This window comes from Moschus berezovskii, chromosome 10 (genome assembly GCF_049115385.1).
Source record: "Moschus berezovskii isolate FMDL1 chromosome 10, NW_MosBer_1.0, whole genome shotgun sequence".
In the NCBI taxonomy this organism is placed as follows: domain Eukaryota; kingdom Metazoa; phylum Chordata; class Mammalia; order Artiodactyla; family Moschidae; genus Moschus; species Moschus berezovskii.
The window spans coordinates 23033236-23054262 of NC_142469.1; the positions used below are offsets into that span (position 1 = coordinate 23033236).

The following is a 21027-nucleotide window of genomic DNA, read 5'->3' on the forward strand; positions in this document are numbered from 1 at the left end:
TTTAAAAATATACTATTGATTAGAAGGGAACAAGTATCTCGCCTGGAAAATAACTCCACAATTTAAAATTATGAATTTTTAAAAATACCCTAATACTTTTATGAGATAGACTCATATCCCAAGAATCAAACAACTGAGAAACTAAATTTATGCTAAGAATTACCTGTAGAAATGGAGAAGGAAATGGCAACCCACTCCGGTACTCTTGCCTGGAAAATCCCATGGACGGAGAATCTGCCTGTAGACTAGTCTATGGTAGGCTACAGTCTATGGAGTTGCAAAGAGTCAGACAGGACTGAGCGACTTCATTTTCACCTGTAGAAAGCCCTTCCTTATGTATAAAGAACCTTTAAAGCTTTATCAACCCAGAAAAGAATAAACTTAATTAAGAATGTGCATAAGATACTGGAGACAGACACTGTCATACCTCTGACTAAAACATGCTTTGGTCACCTTCTAACTACTACTATAGTTAAGTGTAAATAAATAATATATCTTAAGGGAAAACTATCACACTCCAATGGCCCAGGTATCAGATTACTTTAAAGATTATTTCCGAATATTTACTTTAACACTGAAAATTCTTTAATTAATGGCAACATTATTACACATGAATTAAAGATAGCTATTTAGAATAAATGGCTCCAAGATAAATAAGTTAATATAAAAAAGAAAACTGTTTTAACTGGCTTGATAAAACCACTAAACATATAAAAGAGATTTTGAGGAATTCTAACATTCAACAAAAGAAAAATATATTACCAAAATAAATAACTCATTTTCAAATTTAACACTATTTTGTTTACCCATATTCTTATTTCTCTGAGGAAGTAAAACTGTTAATCAAGTCCTCCTTGAAATTTATTCTCTTCCTCTGGCCTCTCTGACACAGTAATAGCATACTGTCTTTCCAACACACTTTCTAGAGACTGCAATCTCTTCTCCATTCTGCTAAACATGTTCAAGGGTTGACCCTTAACCAATGAAAGAGATTAAGGCAGCCAATCCTCTGCACAAAAAATCCACATATAACTTATAGCAGCCCTGCATATATGCAGTTTCTCTATCCCAAAAGTCTGCACTGTATGGATTCAACTAACCAGAGATTCTAGGGTAGTACACTATTGTATTTACGACTGAAAAAATCTGCACATAAGTGGACCTGCACAGCCCAAGCCAATGTTGTTCAAGGATCAACTGTACTTCTAAAATGTTTAAACCTGCTACACTGTCCTCTATGTCTCTATGAGTTAGACAGTGTTCAACATGGAAGAGCATAGTTCTTTCTTTCTACAACTAGCCTTTCCAAGTAGTCTATCTCCAAGTGCTGGCTGTCCATTAACACAAAGATAGCACAACACTATGTCACAACATATGAAAATATCAGTTTTCTTTCACATCTTTCATATTTCCATTAATAGTATTATTGTTGTGAAGATTACATAAGCTCAACACTCCCGACACATTAAATTTTGCTACTCTCCAGCTCTAATCTTTTTATCACAAAATACCAAGTCTTACATAATTTTCTTTCACAGGTTTACTATTTCATTATGATTTCACTGATGAAAGCAGATTTGCACCTATCCAATTTCATACCTGAAACACTACCACCACTAGCAACCAATCTATTTTTCTCTTAAGTTTTTGGAATATAAAGTAATTTATAAATTAATTTACCAATTAACTCCCACTAGGTTAAATATTCTTTATGTTTACAAGTAATATGAGGGTACCAACAAGCCACTTCACTTTATTGTTTTTCATTTTATTACCCATTTTTCAAAATCTATTCCACAGAAACTTTCTAAATTATTCTATGAACATGTCTTAACATTTTGTATCTGGTTATTGATATACTTCTCTTACTTCTTCCTCCTTCTCTGACCATTCACCCTGAAGTGACCCTCACATCTTTCTGTTCTGTTCTGTCGCTCAGTCGTGTCCGACTCTTTGAGATCCCGTGGACTGTAGCCTACCAGGCTTCTCCATCCATGAGATTCTCCAGGCAAGAATACTGGAGTGGGTTACCATTTCCTTCTCCAGGGGATCTTCCCGACCCAGGGATCGAACCTGGGTCTCCCGCATTGGAGGCAGACGCGTTAACTAACCTCTGAGTCACCAGGGAAGCCCCTCACATCTTTAGATGCACCAATTATCTTTCCTCATAAGCTATCTGTCATTTCTAACTGTTTAGCCACATTTACCTTTTCAGGTATATTTTATCTCCCCCAAAAATGCAGCAAGGTAGAGTAAAAAGATGAAAAAGGGACGACATCTACATTTTGTGCTTATGTGCAAAATAAGCACTCAAATATCTGCTAATCGAAACGTTTATGTCTACATATTTACATTCTACAATTTTATATACTTTCCTTTATAACTATCAAATCTCAAATATCCCTGTGATAGCAAATTATGGAACACATCAAAAAATTACTATGTAGAAGTAATTCACCAAATATAGTATGACAAGCTAGAGACAAGTTCGCATTCATGGCAACGAATTTTAAGATATGTTTTTCATACCAATATATAGATGAGAAAGGGACAGACAGAATCAAAAGAATCCCAGAAATCTGAAAGAAAATGACAATAACTAAAGTTTATAATCAGAAGATTGAAGGTAATTTCTTATACAGAGAGGCTGAAACAATTACTGGAAGCATAAAAAGTTCTTTTAACAAATGGAGTGCAAGTATATGATATCTTATTAGATGATGATAGGTAATGAGATAAGAGGAAAGGAAGGAGAAAAAAAGGAAAAAGATGAAGGAAGAGAGAGGAAGAGAAAGGTTTAAAATCTTGATTCACAAGAGAACACAATACCAGATACACCTATTTCAAGCTTATTTCTCCTTTCCCTAGATATATATAGCTACAATTATCCAAAACTAAAACAGAAGTCACACTGAGAACATGTTAATGTCAGAAGTATGCATGTGCAAAAATTCTGAGTGGTGGATTGGCAGCCTCTGCTTGTTTGGAACGTTGCAAGGAGAAATATATTGTTCTGGATTAGTGGACACTGGAACATTTTTTTAAAAATCTCTTAAGTAAAAGAAAGGTTAACAATTATAAAAATAAGGAAAATTTGGTTACATAAATGAAAATTGTTATTTGGAATTTACCCAGGAAACAACAAAAGCAAAGCAAAACTCAAATTCAGTAAAATTGCTTTCTAGCCAGAGACATTGTACTCTTCAATATCAAAACCAGACAAAAGGCAAAAACTAGAGCTTTGAAAAACATTATAGAAAGATATGAAAAGACAGACATAGCTAGAACAACAGAAATAGAAAAGTAAAGAAAAGATACAACAGAAGCACCAGACGTACAACATAAGCTACTGAAATGGGATCTACAAATTCCAAATGGCCTAGTACTAAGAAATTTCAAAGTCTCTTTTCATATCTTTTAAAATCAACTTAATATTCATTTAGTTAAAGTTGTAGTTAAAACTTAGCTATAATGTAATAACTTAAAGGGAAAAAGGGGTATAAAAACAACTGTTTTTAGGAACATTTATAGTCGTATTAAAACTTCTAAACTTGCCTATCTCTTTTAGAGAATGGGAAATATTACAAAAGCCCTCAACTTTAGTTAAGAGTTTGTACACATTTTCAAGCTATTTGGAGGATTAATTTATCCGCCTCTTCACATTTAATAGGACTTTAGAGCCTCTTAACTAGAATTCAGAACCCTTATCAAAACAAGATAAAGTTTATCTCCTGCCACTGCCAAAGACAAAATGTGGGCTTGCTCAACTCTGCGCAATTAGTTAAACAGTCTTAGTATACACTATCAACCTTCAATAAAATATACCAAAATACTCCATCTTTGCCCAGAATACTTGTTACATAGCATCTGTTCAGCTGAAATATGAATAACCGACCAAGCTTTTAGATGAACATAAGTAAGTAAAGCTTAAGGCCTAGAATTAGTATTTTTTGTTGTTGTTCTTTGAAGAATAAAGTTATCTCATGTTAATCTTCTCTTTAGCTTCTTTCTCTGGTTCATTAAAAAAGGGCTCAACGACAAATACTTTTAAAAGTTTATGTTAAGATTATTTTATTTTTAGTTAAAAGATGAGACAGAGGGGCAGGAGAGAGCAAGGAGCATGTACTGTCTATCGCACTTTATGTCCTGAGTTAAACCATCTCACTCATCATACACTTCTTACAAGCAACAAAAACAAACCCAACACACACCCCCTCAAGTGCTTTTATCATGCAGATCCTCTATTAAGAGGAAAGCTAGCAATAAAAGTAAGGAAAATAACCCCATCAGTTTTTCTCAAGTTGAGAATCTATTTATAAGATTTTGAAATAAGTTAGGGAATTATGTAAGCAGACAGGAATTAAAACATTTTTATCTCAATTCTCAATCTTAAATCTTTTAATCTGTTTACAGATTTAGGTAGTCTTAAAAAAATTTTAAAAACTGCTTGATACAGAAAAAAAAAGGAATTACAATATTTATATGAAGGTTATCATATGCCATACTAAAATGTTTTCTATTTTAAAATCTACTACCTTTATTAATAAATTTGTTAAATTCAAATTACTATCTGTGAAACATGGATTTTTAAAGATACTTTGAAGATGTAAGTTTTACTTTAAAAATTTTTTTTAAATTTCTCTAACAGGTAAGAAAAGTGCAGTAAAATGCTGATTAATACAAAATAACTATTTGCCACATGATTTCATTACATTTTGTAAAGGTATAAATTTCAAGTACAAAATTCAAAGCAGTAGTCTCAAAATATACTTGATATTTTTAAGAATTTGTATACAGAATTTTTGTTCTTTTAAAGGTACAATTTATATCCCTTATTTTCTGGCTTGATGGCAAATTGTAAGCTTCAATTTTGAAACGCACATGAAACAGTAATCTCAACACTGTGTTAACTTTTACCATTTCTAATCTAAAAATTTGGGTATATTTCATTAGAATTATTCATCCTTTAAATCATCCAAGGCACTATAACAAGTCCCTCTACATGGTGTTCAAAGAGTGTTTAGTAAATTGAACTTATGATCTAATACAATTAAATACGTACAATTTTATACCATGGATTGAATTTGTACTTGTCAACTTTTATGTTATTTCAGTAACTCAAAAACTTACTGATTAGCTATACACAGCCAAAGAGTTATAACTATAGCCAAAACTCAACATTCATGATAGCAGATAGTGAACACAAGCTTCTACTTCTCCCTCAAATGGTTTTTATTTTCTTAATAGCAATGCTGGATGCTTTATCTTCTATCTGCCTATAGATTTAAAAAAAAAATGAAATAAACAAAGGAGTGAAGAGCAAAAAGTAGGGCACTTAGATAACTTATAAATTAAGAGACAGAAGAAAACCATCAAGCTAAATAATAAGATCTCAAAAGATCTACCTCAAAGCTATCATTATGAAAATATTTTCCCTCTGGAAATACTACTAACTGGACACAGCTGGAAGTTACCTATATGTAAACAACCAACCATAACTAGAGACAGCATAGCATTAAGAACACATGAGCAGGGGACAAAAAACATGGGTTTAAACTCCAAGTGCCCGTATGACAGCTTAGTGATCTGGGTAAACGTGGGCAAATCACCTCATCTCTGTACAGTTTCTCCATTCATAAAACCAGTAACAATAAAACCTACCCCAATTATACTGCAAGGTTTCATGAGACCCAAATGAGGTATTATGCATTTTGGAAGTAGAAATACTTTAGAAGCTGCAAATATCATGCAAAAAGGTAAAAGTAGTATCTGTATTTTAACAAGATGAGGGGTAGTTCAAGTTCCAGTTTTTTAAATGTATTTTAACCCTTTTTAGCCTATGTTTTTTCCTCATAGTTTGAAGATTCTATAGATATCATCCAATTCTATTACAAATATCTGTTTCTTCCAACCTTTATAGGCTTTTTTCTATCTTATTCATAGAAAGAATAGGAAAATAGCGTTATCTAAAACTCTTATTAAACAAATAATACTTTTTAAGGCTGTAATCTAACTAACCCCTTGCCTATTTTCAGAGTATATAACAAAATATGGCTGACTTCTACTCCCGGTTACATCACTAACTTTTAATGGTCTAAGAGCAAGTCACTTCAAACTCAAGAAGCTGTAGTTCTTGTATCTACGGACAAGATGGAGTATTATTGTGATCAACTTACCTGATGAGGAAAAATTCACCTTCATAACTGAAAGGTGAGAGTAATATCCAAGTATAAGAGAAAAGTTTCCCTCCAAACACTCTACTAATACATCAGAGATCTTTGAAAATATGAAACTAACATGTGTAGCCCAAAATTTGTGTTCTTTTGAAGCTATAAAGGCAAACTGAGACAGGACTTTCTTATTCGACAGAGATGTTCCAAAAAGGAGCAAATCAGAAACACAAGGACAGAGAAGGAGAGAAGAAAAAATTCTTCATGCACATAGTTAAGGATTTACTTTCTAAAAAATTCTCCTCTATATACATAATCACAAAGGAAATCCATCTATCACTAACATTTGTAATCCAAATAATTAACACTTTTTAGAAAAGAATCTGACCAATCATATCTTACCTTATGAAGACTAAAGGTATACTGACAACAGCTAAAATTAATTTCTTCACTGATAAAAATTTCTTTCATATTCTGCTTATTACACAGAAATAACTTTACAATGATTATCAATCAAGTAGAGTGTCACTTTTATGAAAAATTTCACAAGTCATTATATTTCACAAATGACTGGTTTTTTTCAAATAGTTTTTTTACAAAATAATTCTGGCCATACACATATTAATGATATTGCTTTATGATTTATTACTAGAGGCTTTTATAACTAATTTTTTTAAATTTAATCATATTAAAATAGTAGTCACATGCCTGCCTTTTTGTTTGCTTTGCTGAAAGGCATCCCTAATATATGGTAAGGGACAAAAAACAAAATGTCTAGGTACACAAAATCAGCATCTATGGGGCACTTCTTCCTTTATATAAAGTTAGAGGAGTGAAGCACTGCATATTACGTTTTATATGATATTAAACCACTGCAACTTAAATACTCAGCAAAAAACATCAAATATCCATTTAAAAAACAAAATGTGGAGGGAAAAAAGGCTTAACCCAAAGAAGTATCTAACATACCATAATGATAAAAGGCAAGAATATCTGTTTCTTTGCCTTTAATTTAAAACTGATATATCTGAATCAAATTCTGTTGTAATGGAGGACTGCTGATAAAATACAATGATACAGTAATTATTTATAATTTCTTCACATGATTTTTGAAAGTTTTCTTATCTATATCGTCATTTCATACTTGTTAGTTTTTCAAAGTTTCACTATTAAAACTATTTCAAAAAATAAACTAGCTGTATCACAATAAACAGGTATTGTAATATACACAATATTCTTTTAAATTTAGCATTTAATAAAAGTATGGAATAAATAACTTTTTTGAAACTTAAGGTGAAAATGTCTGACCCAATTCTTAAATGGATTTCCTTTGTGATATGCAGGGGACCTGTATCAACAACTCCCCAAATCTTTAACAGCTATCAAATCAAGAGACTGATAATTACCATATTAAAATAAGATCGAATTTTGACTCCTCTTGCCAGATCCCACACTATCACATTTCCATCATGACCAGCAGAAAAGAGAACTCTTGGATCAAATGGGTGTGGCTCAAGAACAAATACCTCATCTTCATGACCCTGAAATATTTTATAAGTGTCAAAGAATTATAAATATTAAAAAATAAAAAAATTCAAACAAAACACCAATATGACAACATTTCCATAAGAGGTAAAAATCCTCAAATTTATCAAATGTATAATAAAAAAGCTGAGCTAAAATCACTGTTGAGGGATTTGCTATCATTGAGTGAAACCTAAGAATACTATTTACTGATCCAGCCCTGAATATTTAAAAAAATAGTTAGATACACATTTCTAAGCCAAACGTGTTTAACTGCATTTTAAAATTATTTCCATTCTCCCAAAAAGACCTGTTAGCCAGCAAGTAAGAGATTTCAGATAACATAAAAGACTTTATTTCTTAACAAAAGTATTCTATTTTACAACCAGCTTCAGTTTATACTAAATAAAAATTAGTCTTTTTTCTCACCATCAGGACATGAATTAGTTGACCGGTGTAAGAATTCCAAACTTTCAAAGTCATGTTATTAACTGCAGTTATAACTGTATTGTCATGTCGATCCCATGCTACCATAGTTACTTTCATTTTTGTGATTTTATCTTCTATCCCTTGAAGGTTTTGGCTGAAAGTGATGGAGGCAGTATTTGTTTACAATGATATTATTCATTAAAATATCAGCATGACAAAAACCCAAATGTATTTTCTTAGTTTACATTCATTAACATGGATAACTAACTATTGCTTAACACAGTATTTAAGAATAATTTGAACCAACAAAAAACGATAGCAAAAATCACTGTATGGAGTCAGCAAAATCAGGATTCCAGTGCTGCTATGATACTTAGTAATAGATGAGCTAGAGTAAATATGACTGACTTTAATATCTTTCTGGGTCTAAGACCTCTGTGCCATGCTGCTCACTCTCCATCTTTTACTGTTTCCATCATGCCCTGATACTTTGCTCCCCATCCAAGACTACTTAACTACAAATAGAAAAACAAGGTTAAAATATTAAAACTAAAATGAGAATTTCAACATGTAGTATAATTTCTCTTGACTAGAGAGAACCAGTGGATATACCACATCACCCGTGTCAGATGGAACATTGTATGTTCTAGTTTTCTTTAAAAAGTAGTAAAAGGTACAGCTATTCTTATAGTACTATCATACTGTCAACAAAACTGAACTGCAGAATATCATTAATTCACATACAGGGTAAAAACTCATTTTATAAAAATCAACATTTTCATCTCCAAAAGCGCCTTCAATTATCACAGAAAAGTAATCAGTTTAACATGGGATTATGACACATGCTTTTATAGGGTGAGTCTCACACTAACCTGTAAAACAGCTTTACAACTTTAAATGATCTAGATATATCTATGTAATATTTCAAGTGTGAGCTCTTACCCTGCTGGCCGAGTAGCCATATCCAGCAAAATACTCTTCCATTCTCTTCTTTTAAATTGCCAAATACGTGCTGTCCCATCCCGACTGCCACTTACAAACCTGCAAAGGAGCCCACCATCAAAGAAAAAAAAAATCACATGTGCTTTTACCAAAATGAACTTTCCAACAGTTATATTTTTAAATACGTTAAAAACACCTTTCCTTTTTCCTTAAACAGTCTTCTAATAGATTATTCTACCTGATATTTTCTGCAAATCTAAGAATTTCTGAAACATCAGAGGCTTTTAAAATGTTATATGCATACACACATTCTAATGTTATGTGGCTAGGTCTCGTAACGTTCAAAGGTGATTCAAGGCCACTATTTACTACCTTAGAAAGAGAATTGATATTTTCCAAAAGAAAAACACTGATTTTCCTCTCAACATTTTACTCAACATGTAAATATCGTATTTAAATTTAAAACAAGAATATGAGAAAACTTACACAATATCATCTAAGTTTATTATCAATAAACACTTCTGCTTCAAATATTACATTATAATGTATTTCCAATCTTTACTAAAAGTTTCCTTACACTTTGATATATATAGAAAATATGTAGGGTGGATGAAAGTCCCTATTATTTAAAAAAAAAAAAAAAGTGGCCAAATAAATTAACACTTATTACAGATAAAACATAAATACACATTACATAGTAATGTGATGAAAATTGACTTTTCATCATAACTGGTCAAGATCTTTATTCTAGGTGTCTAATATACAAAGCTAATCAAAACCTGACCACAGGAACTGTCTTTATTTCATATTTGAAAACTAGAATTCAATTTGACAAACAAAAATAATTATTTTACCTGTTACTAGTGTTGGAAAACTGGATACTGTCAACTTTATCCTATATACAAACAGATGAACAGAAAAGAGGATCCTGAATATAAACTGTTAAGACTCATTTACATCATACTCAGATCTAAGTCTTTTCAACAATACTTACAGTATGAAATTCCAATTCTGATATTTTCTCTGGCTGACCTGATCCAAAAAAATAAACCCTAATAATGTGATCTGTGCTTCCTGTGGCCAGAAACATTCCACCTGAGGAATAACAGCAAACATTTATAAGTAAAATTCAAGTTCAAAATCTCTGAAAATTAAATAAGAAATGTAAGCAACATTATATTATCATAATATATACTGAATGACTAATATCTCATTCTAAAACTATTCACATTTATCCTAAAGAACATAATACACCTAACCTGAAATTAAGAGTCTGCTAACAAGCTTTAACAGGAATTTTTCAGTATTTATAGAAGCTGTCTTCTACAAATGATTTCACTAATAATTACATAAACATGTTAATATTATCAGAAAACATGTCTTAATTCTGCTAAAATCCCTCTCCCACCCCATTTCCCATCTGCTAAAATCCTATCAAGCACTTAAGGCCCAACTCCTTCACTACAGGCCTTCCAGGCCTACAATCCAATAAGCCTCCTCTCCTCTGAACTTTCATTATGACTTTGTCGTGGGGCACATACATTCTACTAGGCATTACAGCTGTTTGTACATGCAGTTTTACTCTCTCTCAGAATCAATACCCTCCCACAGTGTTGAAAATAATGCTATATAAAATTGCATCTAGAGTACTCTGAAGCATATTCACAGTCTATATTTATATTAATACTAGAAGTAAAACCATCTGCATGGAAGTAGCAGTGGAAATCGAGAAGCTAGAAATTAAAGATGTTTAGATATCAGTACAGCAAAAATAAGACTCATGTCATCAGTCTGCAATCACTTGTCTCTGGTATTACTGCTAACCACAATTATGAAGGAAAAGAAAAGGCAAACTGTGGAAAGAAGTAGTATTAGGAATATTAATTCATGTAACGTTTTCTCATCAATTCACTTAAAATCACCAGATCACAATTTGTTTATCAAGATTCTAATATCCATTCAAAATGCTGCTACATAAACTCAAAATGTAACTGGAATTTCATCACTGCTGTATAGCTATTTTTTTAAAGAGCAAATAAGAACAATCTGGAGCAAAATAAGTAATAAAGATGTACAAATGTATATCAATTTTACTCAGCCATAAGTACCTCCAAAATCATTGAAAATATAAAAGATTTAAAATACTCTTCTTTCAATGAGATAATTATTCGAAGACTTATTCTTTAACAGTAAAATTTGAAACTATATATTTCCTCCCACCAAAGAATTATTGTCTTCTTAAAGAAAAACTTAATCAGTAAAACACTCAACCAAATGAGTATATAAGCTAAACTCTAGCAAAGTTCAAATATTTATAAACTAATTTATGACCAACCCCTGGTACGTGCAAGAGAATATGATTTCCATTACAACAGTAGGTATATTCCAAAATTTTATGTATTCCACTAGAAGCCTTCAAATATACAACTTTTAAGTGGAGAGTCAGGAAGAAAAAAAATCTTACCAGCACTAAAAGATGAACAGATCATTTGAACTCCAGGTCGAGGGCGCTCTGTAAATTTTGCAGGTCTCGGACTGCAATACAAAAAATAACTAATTAAAAATATCCCAAAAAGATCACCACCACCAGAACTCAGCTGTCTCAAAAAATAATTACAGAAGGACAAAATAAGAAGCAACAGATGGCCCCCTTTCTAAAAACAAGTTCAAAATCATTCTGTGTCATGATCAGCAGGATCATGTGGAAACTTTACATATAGATTTTATAAAGCATGTTAACATATAACTTTCTTTAAAGCATGAAAACAAAATAGAAAGCATAAGAGAGGTCAGTGAAGAGCCAAAATTAATGTTACTCAAGGAGAAAAATAAAATTATTCCCACTGTTGATTACTTTATACTTCTGCAATTTCAACCATTAAGTTAAACATATTTATTCTAAGAAATAAAAGAGCAACTGACTTTATTTTAAGGGTTCCAGCATCCCAGAGCCAAAAACAAATAGTGCCATCTGCCCCAGTAGAAGACAGATATCTCTTTGAGCCACTGCACAATGGTGAGAACTGAAAAAGAAAGAAGAAACAATTTTATAAGAACAGTAACAAAGTCCAAATAATAAACCTATTTTTACCATACAAATAGCAAATAACAATAATGGTTAAACACTCCAATTTGACAAACATCATGGTTACCCTCATATTTAAAGTTCATGTATTTATAGAGAAAAGAGAAATATTCCTTTCTTTATTTTAGTTGGCTTTATACAATGGATTATAAAGGTGACTTCTTAAAATTTACTTTAAACTGTAACCACAGAGAATTTTTCAGGGATTAAAATGATTACCTGTAGTGACGTTATAGATGCACTGTGGCCCTGAAGAACAGCCAAAGGTGCACACGTTCGAAGACACCAGACTCGGATCATTTTATCACAACTCCCAGCTGCTATCATGGTATTCTCATAGTTGACAGCCATGTCTGATATTTCAGCAGCATGCCCTCTCAAAGTAGCTAATAATCTCCCATCATCTGTTGCCCAGATTTTCACAAGACAGTCATCAGAACCCTTAAAATAAAAATGGATATTTATTGAAGTAACTATAGATTTTAGTTCAAACACTTAACACAGATTTTTAAAAAATCCTGTTATATCCACTTCCCAATATTTATAACTTTAAGTACTAAAAAGTGTTATATACTTGTGTTAGAAACTTTCCTCTACATAAGGTGCTTTATTTTATAAATTATTCACTTATAAAGAATATTTGTATGTGCCCACCATAACAGGAAAAGTAGGATGTTAGCAATAACTAACATTTACCTATGGCCCCTACCCACTACCCAAAGTAGCCTCTATATGGAATCTTGTCAAAGAATCTGAACTTCTAAAATAACAAAACTATAACTGCAAAACAAATGTAACATGCAATAGTGACTAATCCTATCTATGTTAATATAAAAATGAAAGGAAGCTTATTGATGCTTTTTCCTCCTACAAAGCCAAAATCTGTAACACATGAGTTTCCCACCATTGATCTTCAAAGTCACTCGACATTAGTTATAAGAAAAAAGTTAATTTTAGCTGCATGATGTCATTAAAAATATATATACTACCTGTTTACCCTTTGCAGCAGCATAACTCAGGGAGAAACGTAAAGAATACAGTTTCCTATGAATATCTATATTTACAAATAAACATTTCACTTTCACTTAACCAAAGCTGCAGTAAGAACTTCTAGACTTTTTTCCTTCTCTATTTTTCGTATTCATCTTATAGTTCAACGTTTACTCTTTTACCAACCTCTCCCTACTTCCCCCTAGTTTTTATTATTAAAAAGTTTTAAATATCAAAGAGTACAACATATTACCATTAACCTCATATATCCATTCCCCAAATTCGAAATTTATCAGAACATTTCAAAGATTGTAGGTTAGAACTCTTTACAAATATTCTAATCTAATTTGTTAAAAAATCCACACACACACAATTTTATCTGACATTAGAAAGTACTTAGAGGATCCAGAACACCAAGGACACAGAGAAGTATCTGCTTCTAAAAACTAAGGCACTATTCGGCTCTGACCTACATTCACAACAAAAATAAAATTTTAAGTATACCAACAAAGGTAGAATGTACACGAAGAATAAAATCATGTTATCTCATTATTTCTTATGTATCTGAATAAGTCTGCTTTATATTCTATAGAAGATTTTTTCAGATTATCTTCCATGTTAACATATAGAAAACAAACAAAAAAACACACACATCTTTTTGACCAAAATGCCAGCTTTTATGAAAAGGACAGGGGGGCAACCTGTTATCTAAAAGTCAGTTTCCAGTGACTTTTCACCAAATAAAATTGAATAGAAAGTCCCACTATATTAAGAATGTATTAAGTTCACTAACCTTATAATTCTGCTTTGACACACACACACACACACACAAATCCCCCACAATATCACCCTCCCAAAAAAAAACACTGTACACAATTTGTTTTAGTGTGTATTATCCCAATTAACCTTTCTTTTCTTCCATTAAATTACAGGAGAGAAAGTTTTCATCTTACTTTCAGAGAAATCTCTCTTCACTGTCTTCTTCTATGATGTAGTAGAGTACACTGTCCCAACCCTCACCTCCGATCCCCTGAACTCCTGGCAGAATTTCAAACAAAATCCGAAAGCATCCTCAGGCAATTTCTATCTCATGAATCATTATTTGTGATGATCTATTTTTATATGAATATGAAACTAAATATGATCTGACAAATTCAACTAAGTTCTTTTAAAATGACTATCAGAAACACAGGGATTTAACACAGGTCTCCCACATTGCAGGTGGATTCTTTACCAGCTGAGCCACAAGGGAAGCCCATCAGAAACACAAGTACACATAAATAATTGCTTGAAAAGGAGTGTAGACAAGAAGAAAAATAAAATGTACCAGGAAAATATTCTTAGAAGCACCATAAATGTGTTTAAGTTGCATGTGAAAGGATAAATTAAAAAACTGATAAAACTATTCCTTATAAAAAGACCAAACTGTAAAGCAGAACTTGAACAGATGATCATTCTTTACAGAAGCCTACGTCAAATGTTAGTAAAGTCTATAATAAACCAAAGAATAGAACATTACAGTCTTTCAATCAAAACGTTAAAAGAGTTACAGACATGAAAGCAAAAGTAATGTCACTTAAATGGTGAAAGAAGAGTTGGAAAACACAGGCAGAGGCGTCAGCGTTGGTAGGAAGGACACATGGGCTCCTAGGCCTCACGGAGGAGGAAGAGTTACGGCGGACATGGCAATTGTCAAGCAAGCAGCAAAGAAATTAGATGATTCTAACCTCACCACCAAACAAATATCTGAGGATTATTTCCCAAAAGTGAAGAAGGGGGAAACAAAAGAAGGAACCAAAAAAAGTGAGAAAAGTTTTAAAATGTGGTAGAATCTTATAAGCAATAAGGGAAAAATCCTGGAAGCAACAGTGAACTTCAAGCTAAAATTAGACAACATGATTTCAGAAAAAAACCTGAACTGACAAGGTTTTTAAACAAAGTACTAATGCCCAGGGGAAAAAGAAGTATTCACTTATTTTCAGTAATACACAGATACTGCTGCTAGGACTGAGGATTTGGCAAGGTAGTGGGAAAAGCTGGGAGTATGAGGTATAAGTGGGAAATTAAAAAAAAAAATTAAGCTGCAAAGGTTTTATCTGAGGAAGGACATAGAGGGTAGAGTTTTAAATGCCTGTTAAGGAGTTGGAATTTAACCTGGCAAGGGAAGTTAATGAAGAATTTTAAGCAGACAAGACATGGTTACTCTAATATTTTAACTTCGTTTTAAGAAATATATGAGCTGGTGAAAACTGAAGATGCTTTTTTGGAATTCATTTTTAAATCAAGTTATAATATTATGCTAGTGGTTAATGCCAAGCAAATATAAAAGGTAGCAATGGCTCATTCGTTTCATTTTTCAATAATGTAAAATTGGCCTAATTACCATGAAAGAGTGTTCATTAGTATGTGTTAATAGTAACATAATGTGTTATGGTAATATAGATAAATGACACGTTTATCATTATCTGTTTACCGACTATAAAGATACCAAAAAGAATATGTAGCTTTAGCTTACATAAATCCCCAAATAAAATGAGCTATATCAAACTTACACTGTTTTCTCTTACATGTCAAGATATCCTGTCATGCAAAGATAAAGCCAAGAAAGCTGAAAAAGTAACTTTTCTCTATCCTGAAAAAACAACATTGCAGATATCAGTTGTAAAAAGACTTGATAAAGGGTGGAACTTAAACTTACGAATTTAAAGTACCCTATAAATTTTCTTTTGCCATAGCCAAAGTGATAAAGCCAACTGCCTTTAAAAACGATCAACATGCTCTGTAGCTTAGGGCAGAGGAAGGAAACTGAATCAGATATTTACTCTGGAATCACTGTTATTTCTTTAATACTTTTAAGCAGACTATGGAAATAGCACCAATGACCTTTCCTTCTAGAATTTAACTGGATCTCTTACACAGCAGGTAATCACCTTCCCAAAGAAGTCCCTATTTTGTGATTCCCTTTTGGAAACTACAAAGTTTCATCAAAATAAAAAGTGTGAGAGGCAAATTTCAGATAATTAAAAATGAATGCTGATAGTCTCCATAAATAAAAATGAATGCTGACATTCTCTATATATACAAAAGTAACATGTATATACATTTGCTTTTGTATTCTGGTCAAGAAAAATTCCACAGATCTGTGACATGGCTTTCTACTTTGTTGAGCACTTGGGTATTAAAATTCGTCTTAAAATCTACAAAAAATGTCCTACCTACTGACAGGAAACCTTTAAAGAACAACTTCAGATACAGGGTCTTTGATCATTTATATTCTATTTAAAAACTAAAGTAGAATCGAAAGTCAACTTTCAATGTTGAAGAAAAGTACTTTACAACATGGAATAGTAAATGACAAAGAATTGTTGACTTCTGCAAGGAGAAAACCACACCCACTTGGGCAACACTACAGAAGGTTGTGCTCAAACAACCTTAAGAGTTAAAAAGCAGACCTGTCAACTTTTCCCTCCTAAAAGAGAAGTATCAGTTGAACTTACCAACCAACGATTATTGCTCTGGCATGAAGATAAAAGAAATTAGGCGATTATTAAACTTATAGTATCTTGAAGATTTGGCAGTCCTTGGCAGAATCAACAGAGAATTCTAATTTCTCTTGCTACTGCTACACGGCTTATGAGTCAGATTTCACCTTTTGATGTCATCAGAACAATCAGAATTAAATGTTAAAAACATCATGTATATGGTTATGCATACTATAATGTCATTTTCTTTTCAAGAGAAAAAGTAGCCTTATTTGTGTGCTTAGTCTCTCAGTTGTATCCAACTCTTTGCAACCCCACACACTGTTGCCCACCAGGCTCCTCCATCCATGGGGATTCTCCAGGCAAGGACACTGGAGTGGGTTGCCATGCCCTCCTTCAGGGGACCTTCCCAACCCAGGGATCAAACCCAGATCTCCCACATTGCAGGTGGATTCTTTACCATCTGAACCACCAGGGAATCCCTTCAGTTCAGTTCAGTTCAGTCGCTCAGTCGTGTCCGACTCTCCGCGACCCCATGAATCACAGCACGCCAGGCCTCCCTGTCCATCACCAACTCCCGGAGTACACTCAAACTCATGTCCTTAGTAGTCTTTTATTTATCTGAATAACAATTCACTTATTTCGGCAACAAAAAACTGCTTATACTTTAAATTTAGTTCAATGTATTTTCTAGAAGAGGCCACTGATTTTCTTACCAATCTATCAGACCTATATTTCATTTCCCTTACAAATCACCCTAAACGTTAGAGTCAATAATCTCAACACAGGCTGAATTTTCTTACTCCTTGTCTATCTAAACCACCGCTGACTAACCTTTTATCAACATAATCATCATTTGCTCTCACCCTGCTCCCAGATGCCAAGTACCATTATGGAAAAGAAGACAAGCACACTAATTCTGCAGCACTTCAAGTTCACAGCTCCTGTTTATTCGGCTGGCTAAGGCTAATCAGCAACCCTTTTTGGCCCCTATTCATCACTCTTTCCCTATTACCAGGTTTTATCATTCATCTCTAGAGCTCAGTCCCATTTCCCAACCAACACTCTTCATCATGTAAAATATTTCACTTTGAAAAGCAGAATCTGTTCATTGTTAATCTAATTATCTTTCTAAACAGTCCACATAAACTGCTCTTAATCTATTTATTCACTTATCTATCCTCCAGAAAGACCACTGCACATCAGTTATCTCCTCTTTCATCTGCTCTCCTAGTTCCTTACGCTGACCCAGTTTTCAAAAATTTATCTTCTTATAAATTGCTGTATTCTAGTTGTCCTTTCCATTATTACCGAACTAACTGAATATATAGTATCATCCCTACACTACCTCCCATGTACTTTGAAAAAGCAATTTTGCATTTCAAACTTATGGGAGTTTCAAGATCAGTACCAATGTCTTCCATCACCCAGACACACCACCTATTAACAATTCACTGCATTTGCTCCATCACCGCCTTTCTTTCCTTTCTCTGCATATAATACACCTACAGACTTGATGCCCCATCACTTCTAAATATCCCAGTGTGCATTCCTCTAAAACAAGGACACACATCTCCATACACTGGGGAAATTAACACTGATAAAAATGCCATCCAATCCACAAGACTCATTCAAATTTTGTCAACTATCCTGACATTGTTCCCTTTTCTTTTTTGGCCTAGGGTCCCATATAGCACGGATAAGGCAATGGCACCCCACTCAGTACTCTTGCCTGGAAAATCCCATGGACGGAGCAGTCTGGTAGGCTGCAGTCCATGGGGTCGCGAAGAGTCGGACACAACTGAGCAACTTCACTTTCACTTTTCACTTTCATGCACTGGAGAAGGAAATGGCAACCTTCTCCAGTATTCTTGCCTGGACAATCCCAAGAACAGGGTAGCCTGGTGGGCTGCCGTCTATGGGGTCACACAGAGTCAGACACAACTGAAGCGACTTAGCAGCAGCAGCAACCCATATAGCAACATGTGTTATAATGTCACTTCAATCTGGAGTATTTCCTGAGGCTCTCTCTATGTTTCATGTCCTCAGAAGTTTATAAAGAACACAGACTTTATATTCTGTCAGATCATACTGTCTTGGTAGGAATCCCACAGACAAGATGCTGTGTTTTCCTCAATGGCCCACTTCAGAGGATATGCACTGTCAACCCCCATCCCACCACTACTGAAGTCAGTAACTTTGTCATGTGAAGTGTTTCCCATATTTTCCCCCTGCAAAGTTGCAATTTCCCCCTTTAATTAAATTAGTATCTTGTGGGAACATACGCTAGATTATGCCCAGATCTTCAAACCAGTATCAACCAATCTACCCTCCATCGATGACACACAAATGAATCAACCACCACTATGATAGTTGCCACGGAGAAGGCGATAGCACCCCACTCCAGTACTCTTGCCTGGAAAATCCCATGGATGGAGGAGCCTGGTAGGCTGCAGTCCATGGGGTCGCGAAGAGTCGGACACAACTGAGCGACTTCACTTTCACTTTTCACTTTCATGCACTGGAGAAGGAAATGGCAACCCACTCCAGTGTTCTTGCCTGGACAATCCCAAGGACAGGGAGCCTGGTGGGCTGCCGTCTATGGGGTCGCACAGAGTTGGACACGACTGAAGCAACTTAGCAGCAGCAGCAGCATGATAGTTGCCAAACCAGCATTCTTTCTATAACTATCAGTTGGCATTCTACCGTAAATAAGTGATTTCCCTTTTTCTCACTTAATTATTTACAGATTCACATCAGTACAGACTCAAGGATGCCTACTCTAGTCAGTGGTCATAAATAATTCAGTCAAGGTCCTACCCGTCCTCATGGAACTTCTTTAATAAGAAAATACAATTAAAGCGAATTTTAAAAATTAAGAATTTCAGACAGTGATAGATATTTTAAGAAAAACACAGTAAGGTAACGTGACAGACAATGATACAGTATGAGGAGTGAAGGTAGACAGTGAAAAGTCTTTTAAATATGCAGTGTTTGACCAGAGCTGCTAAAAAAAGGAATAAGCCACAGCAATATTTCAGAGATGATTCCAGGCAAAGGGAATAGATAGTACAAAATCTTTAAGCCATAAATGGGCTTTGCAAGTTTGAAACACAGAAAAAGACTATTGTAAATGAAGCACAGTAGGTAGGAGGAAAGAATTCATCTTACAGACATTTTTATATATGTATCTTCCTTAACAGAAGTTTCTTACAAGAAAGGACATTAATTACTTCTGTATCTCTAACTGACTGGCTCATTCATTCATCTTTCTTTTTTGTCATATGCCTACTGTATACACCAGATACAATAGAAGGCACTACAGATCTAAAAAGGTTTGAGAAAAAGGATTTGTTGTCAGAAGTTCACAGCTTAATAGAAACCAACCCCTAAACAAATTCACTGCAACAGAGGACCATACAATACAATATAAGTATGTCCAGTGGTAGTACACCATTTTCAGAAAACAGCCTGTTTGTTTTTACCGTCAAGCTTTTTGAAAGACTACTGTATACTGTCTCTAAATTTTCAATTCCCAATCTTTCCTTAGTGCACTGCAATCTCACTCCTTTCCCTAAAACTTAAAACAAATAAAGATTTTTTTCCTTAAGGTCACTAATGGCCTTGCCAAATCCAAAAGATGCCTTTCTGTTCTAATTTTACTTTAGGTTTCTATCTTTAGTAAAATACATATCCTCTGGCTTTTAAGACACCGTATCTTTTTTTCTCCTGTGGCCTCTTAGGCAGCTCTTTCTGAGTTTTAATTACTGACTCCTCTCTTCTTGTTTAGTTTGCTTTAAAGTTGAAGACTCAGACTTCTCACATTACATACATGAGGTAAAATGATCAACTTCTTCCATATTCAATGATTCCCAACTTGAATCTTCTAGCCTAGATCTCTCTCCTGCACTCCCACCGCCTGTTGAGCATTTCTACTTGGCAATCTATGCGTGGATCTCAAATTCAACATGTCTCAACCTTCATGAACTTCTCCACTTAAATCCCCACCACAGTAAATGACATGGCTTTCTAACCAGCCGCACAAGTTAAAACACATGTCACTTCATATTATTGCCTCTCAATTCCCCCCCACATGCAAATGAACCTCTGAAATCCTAGTTCTATTTTAACCTATTAATTCCATCCCTACTCCCACTGTGACTCTTCATGGATCACTCCTAGAACCTTTTTACCAATACCTCTGGTTATCGACTTAGCTTTAATTCACCCTCTACAAAATGCTCAACAGATCATTAAAAAGAGAAATTCTACTCACTCCTCTAAAGCCATCATTTTTGTTCCATGCCTTCAGGGAAGAACCTCCTTCAAATGTCACAAAAGAATCTTGACTTTGTCCTCCAACAACATCTCTAACTTAACAGTGGTCTACATGTATTCTTCGCCA

General features: G+C 33.9%; 1 protein-coding gene across 5 annotated transcripts in view; it reads right to left on the reverse strand.

The window, feature by feature from the left end:
- Nucleotides 1-21027, reverse strand: part of PHIP (PHIP subunit of CUL4-Ring ligase complex) — a 124323-nt gene that overhangs the window by 61387 nt on the left and 41909 nt on the right. For all 5 annotated transcript variants that reach the window (XM_055433706.2, XM_055433709.2, XM_055433708.2 and 2 more), the window contains exons 8-15: nt 12370-12591; nt 11988-12088; nt 11530-11600; nt 10060-10160; nt 9920-9960; nt 9066-9164; nt 8124-8277; nt 7577-7711 (exon numbers count right to left, since the gene is read on the reverse strand). In XM_055433706.2, the coding sequence (XP_055289681.1) occupies nt 7577-7711; nt 8124-8277; nt 9066-9164; nt 9920-9960; nt 10060-10160; nt 11530-11600; nt 11988-12088; nt 12370-12591 (924 nt within the window). The remainder of the gene's footprint in view (nt 1-7576; nt 7712-8123; nt 8278-9065; nt 9165-9919; nt 9961-10059; nt 10161-11529; nt 11601-11987; nt 12089-12369; nt 12592-21027) is intronic.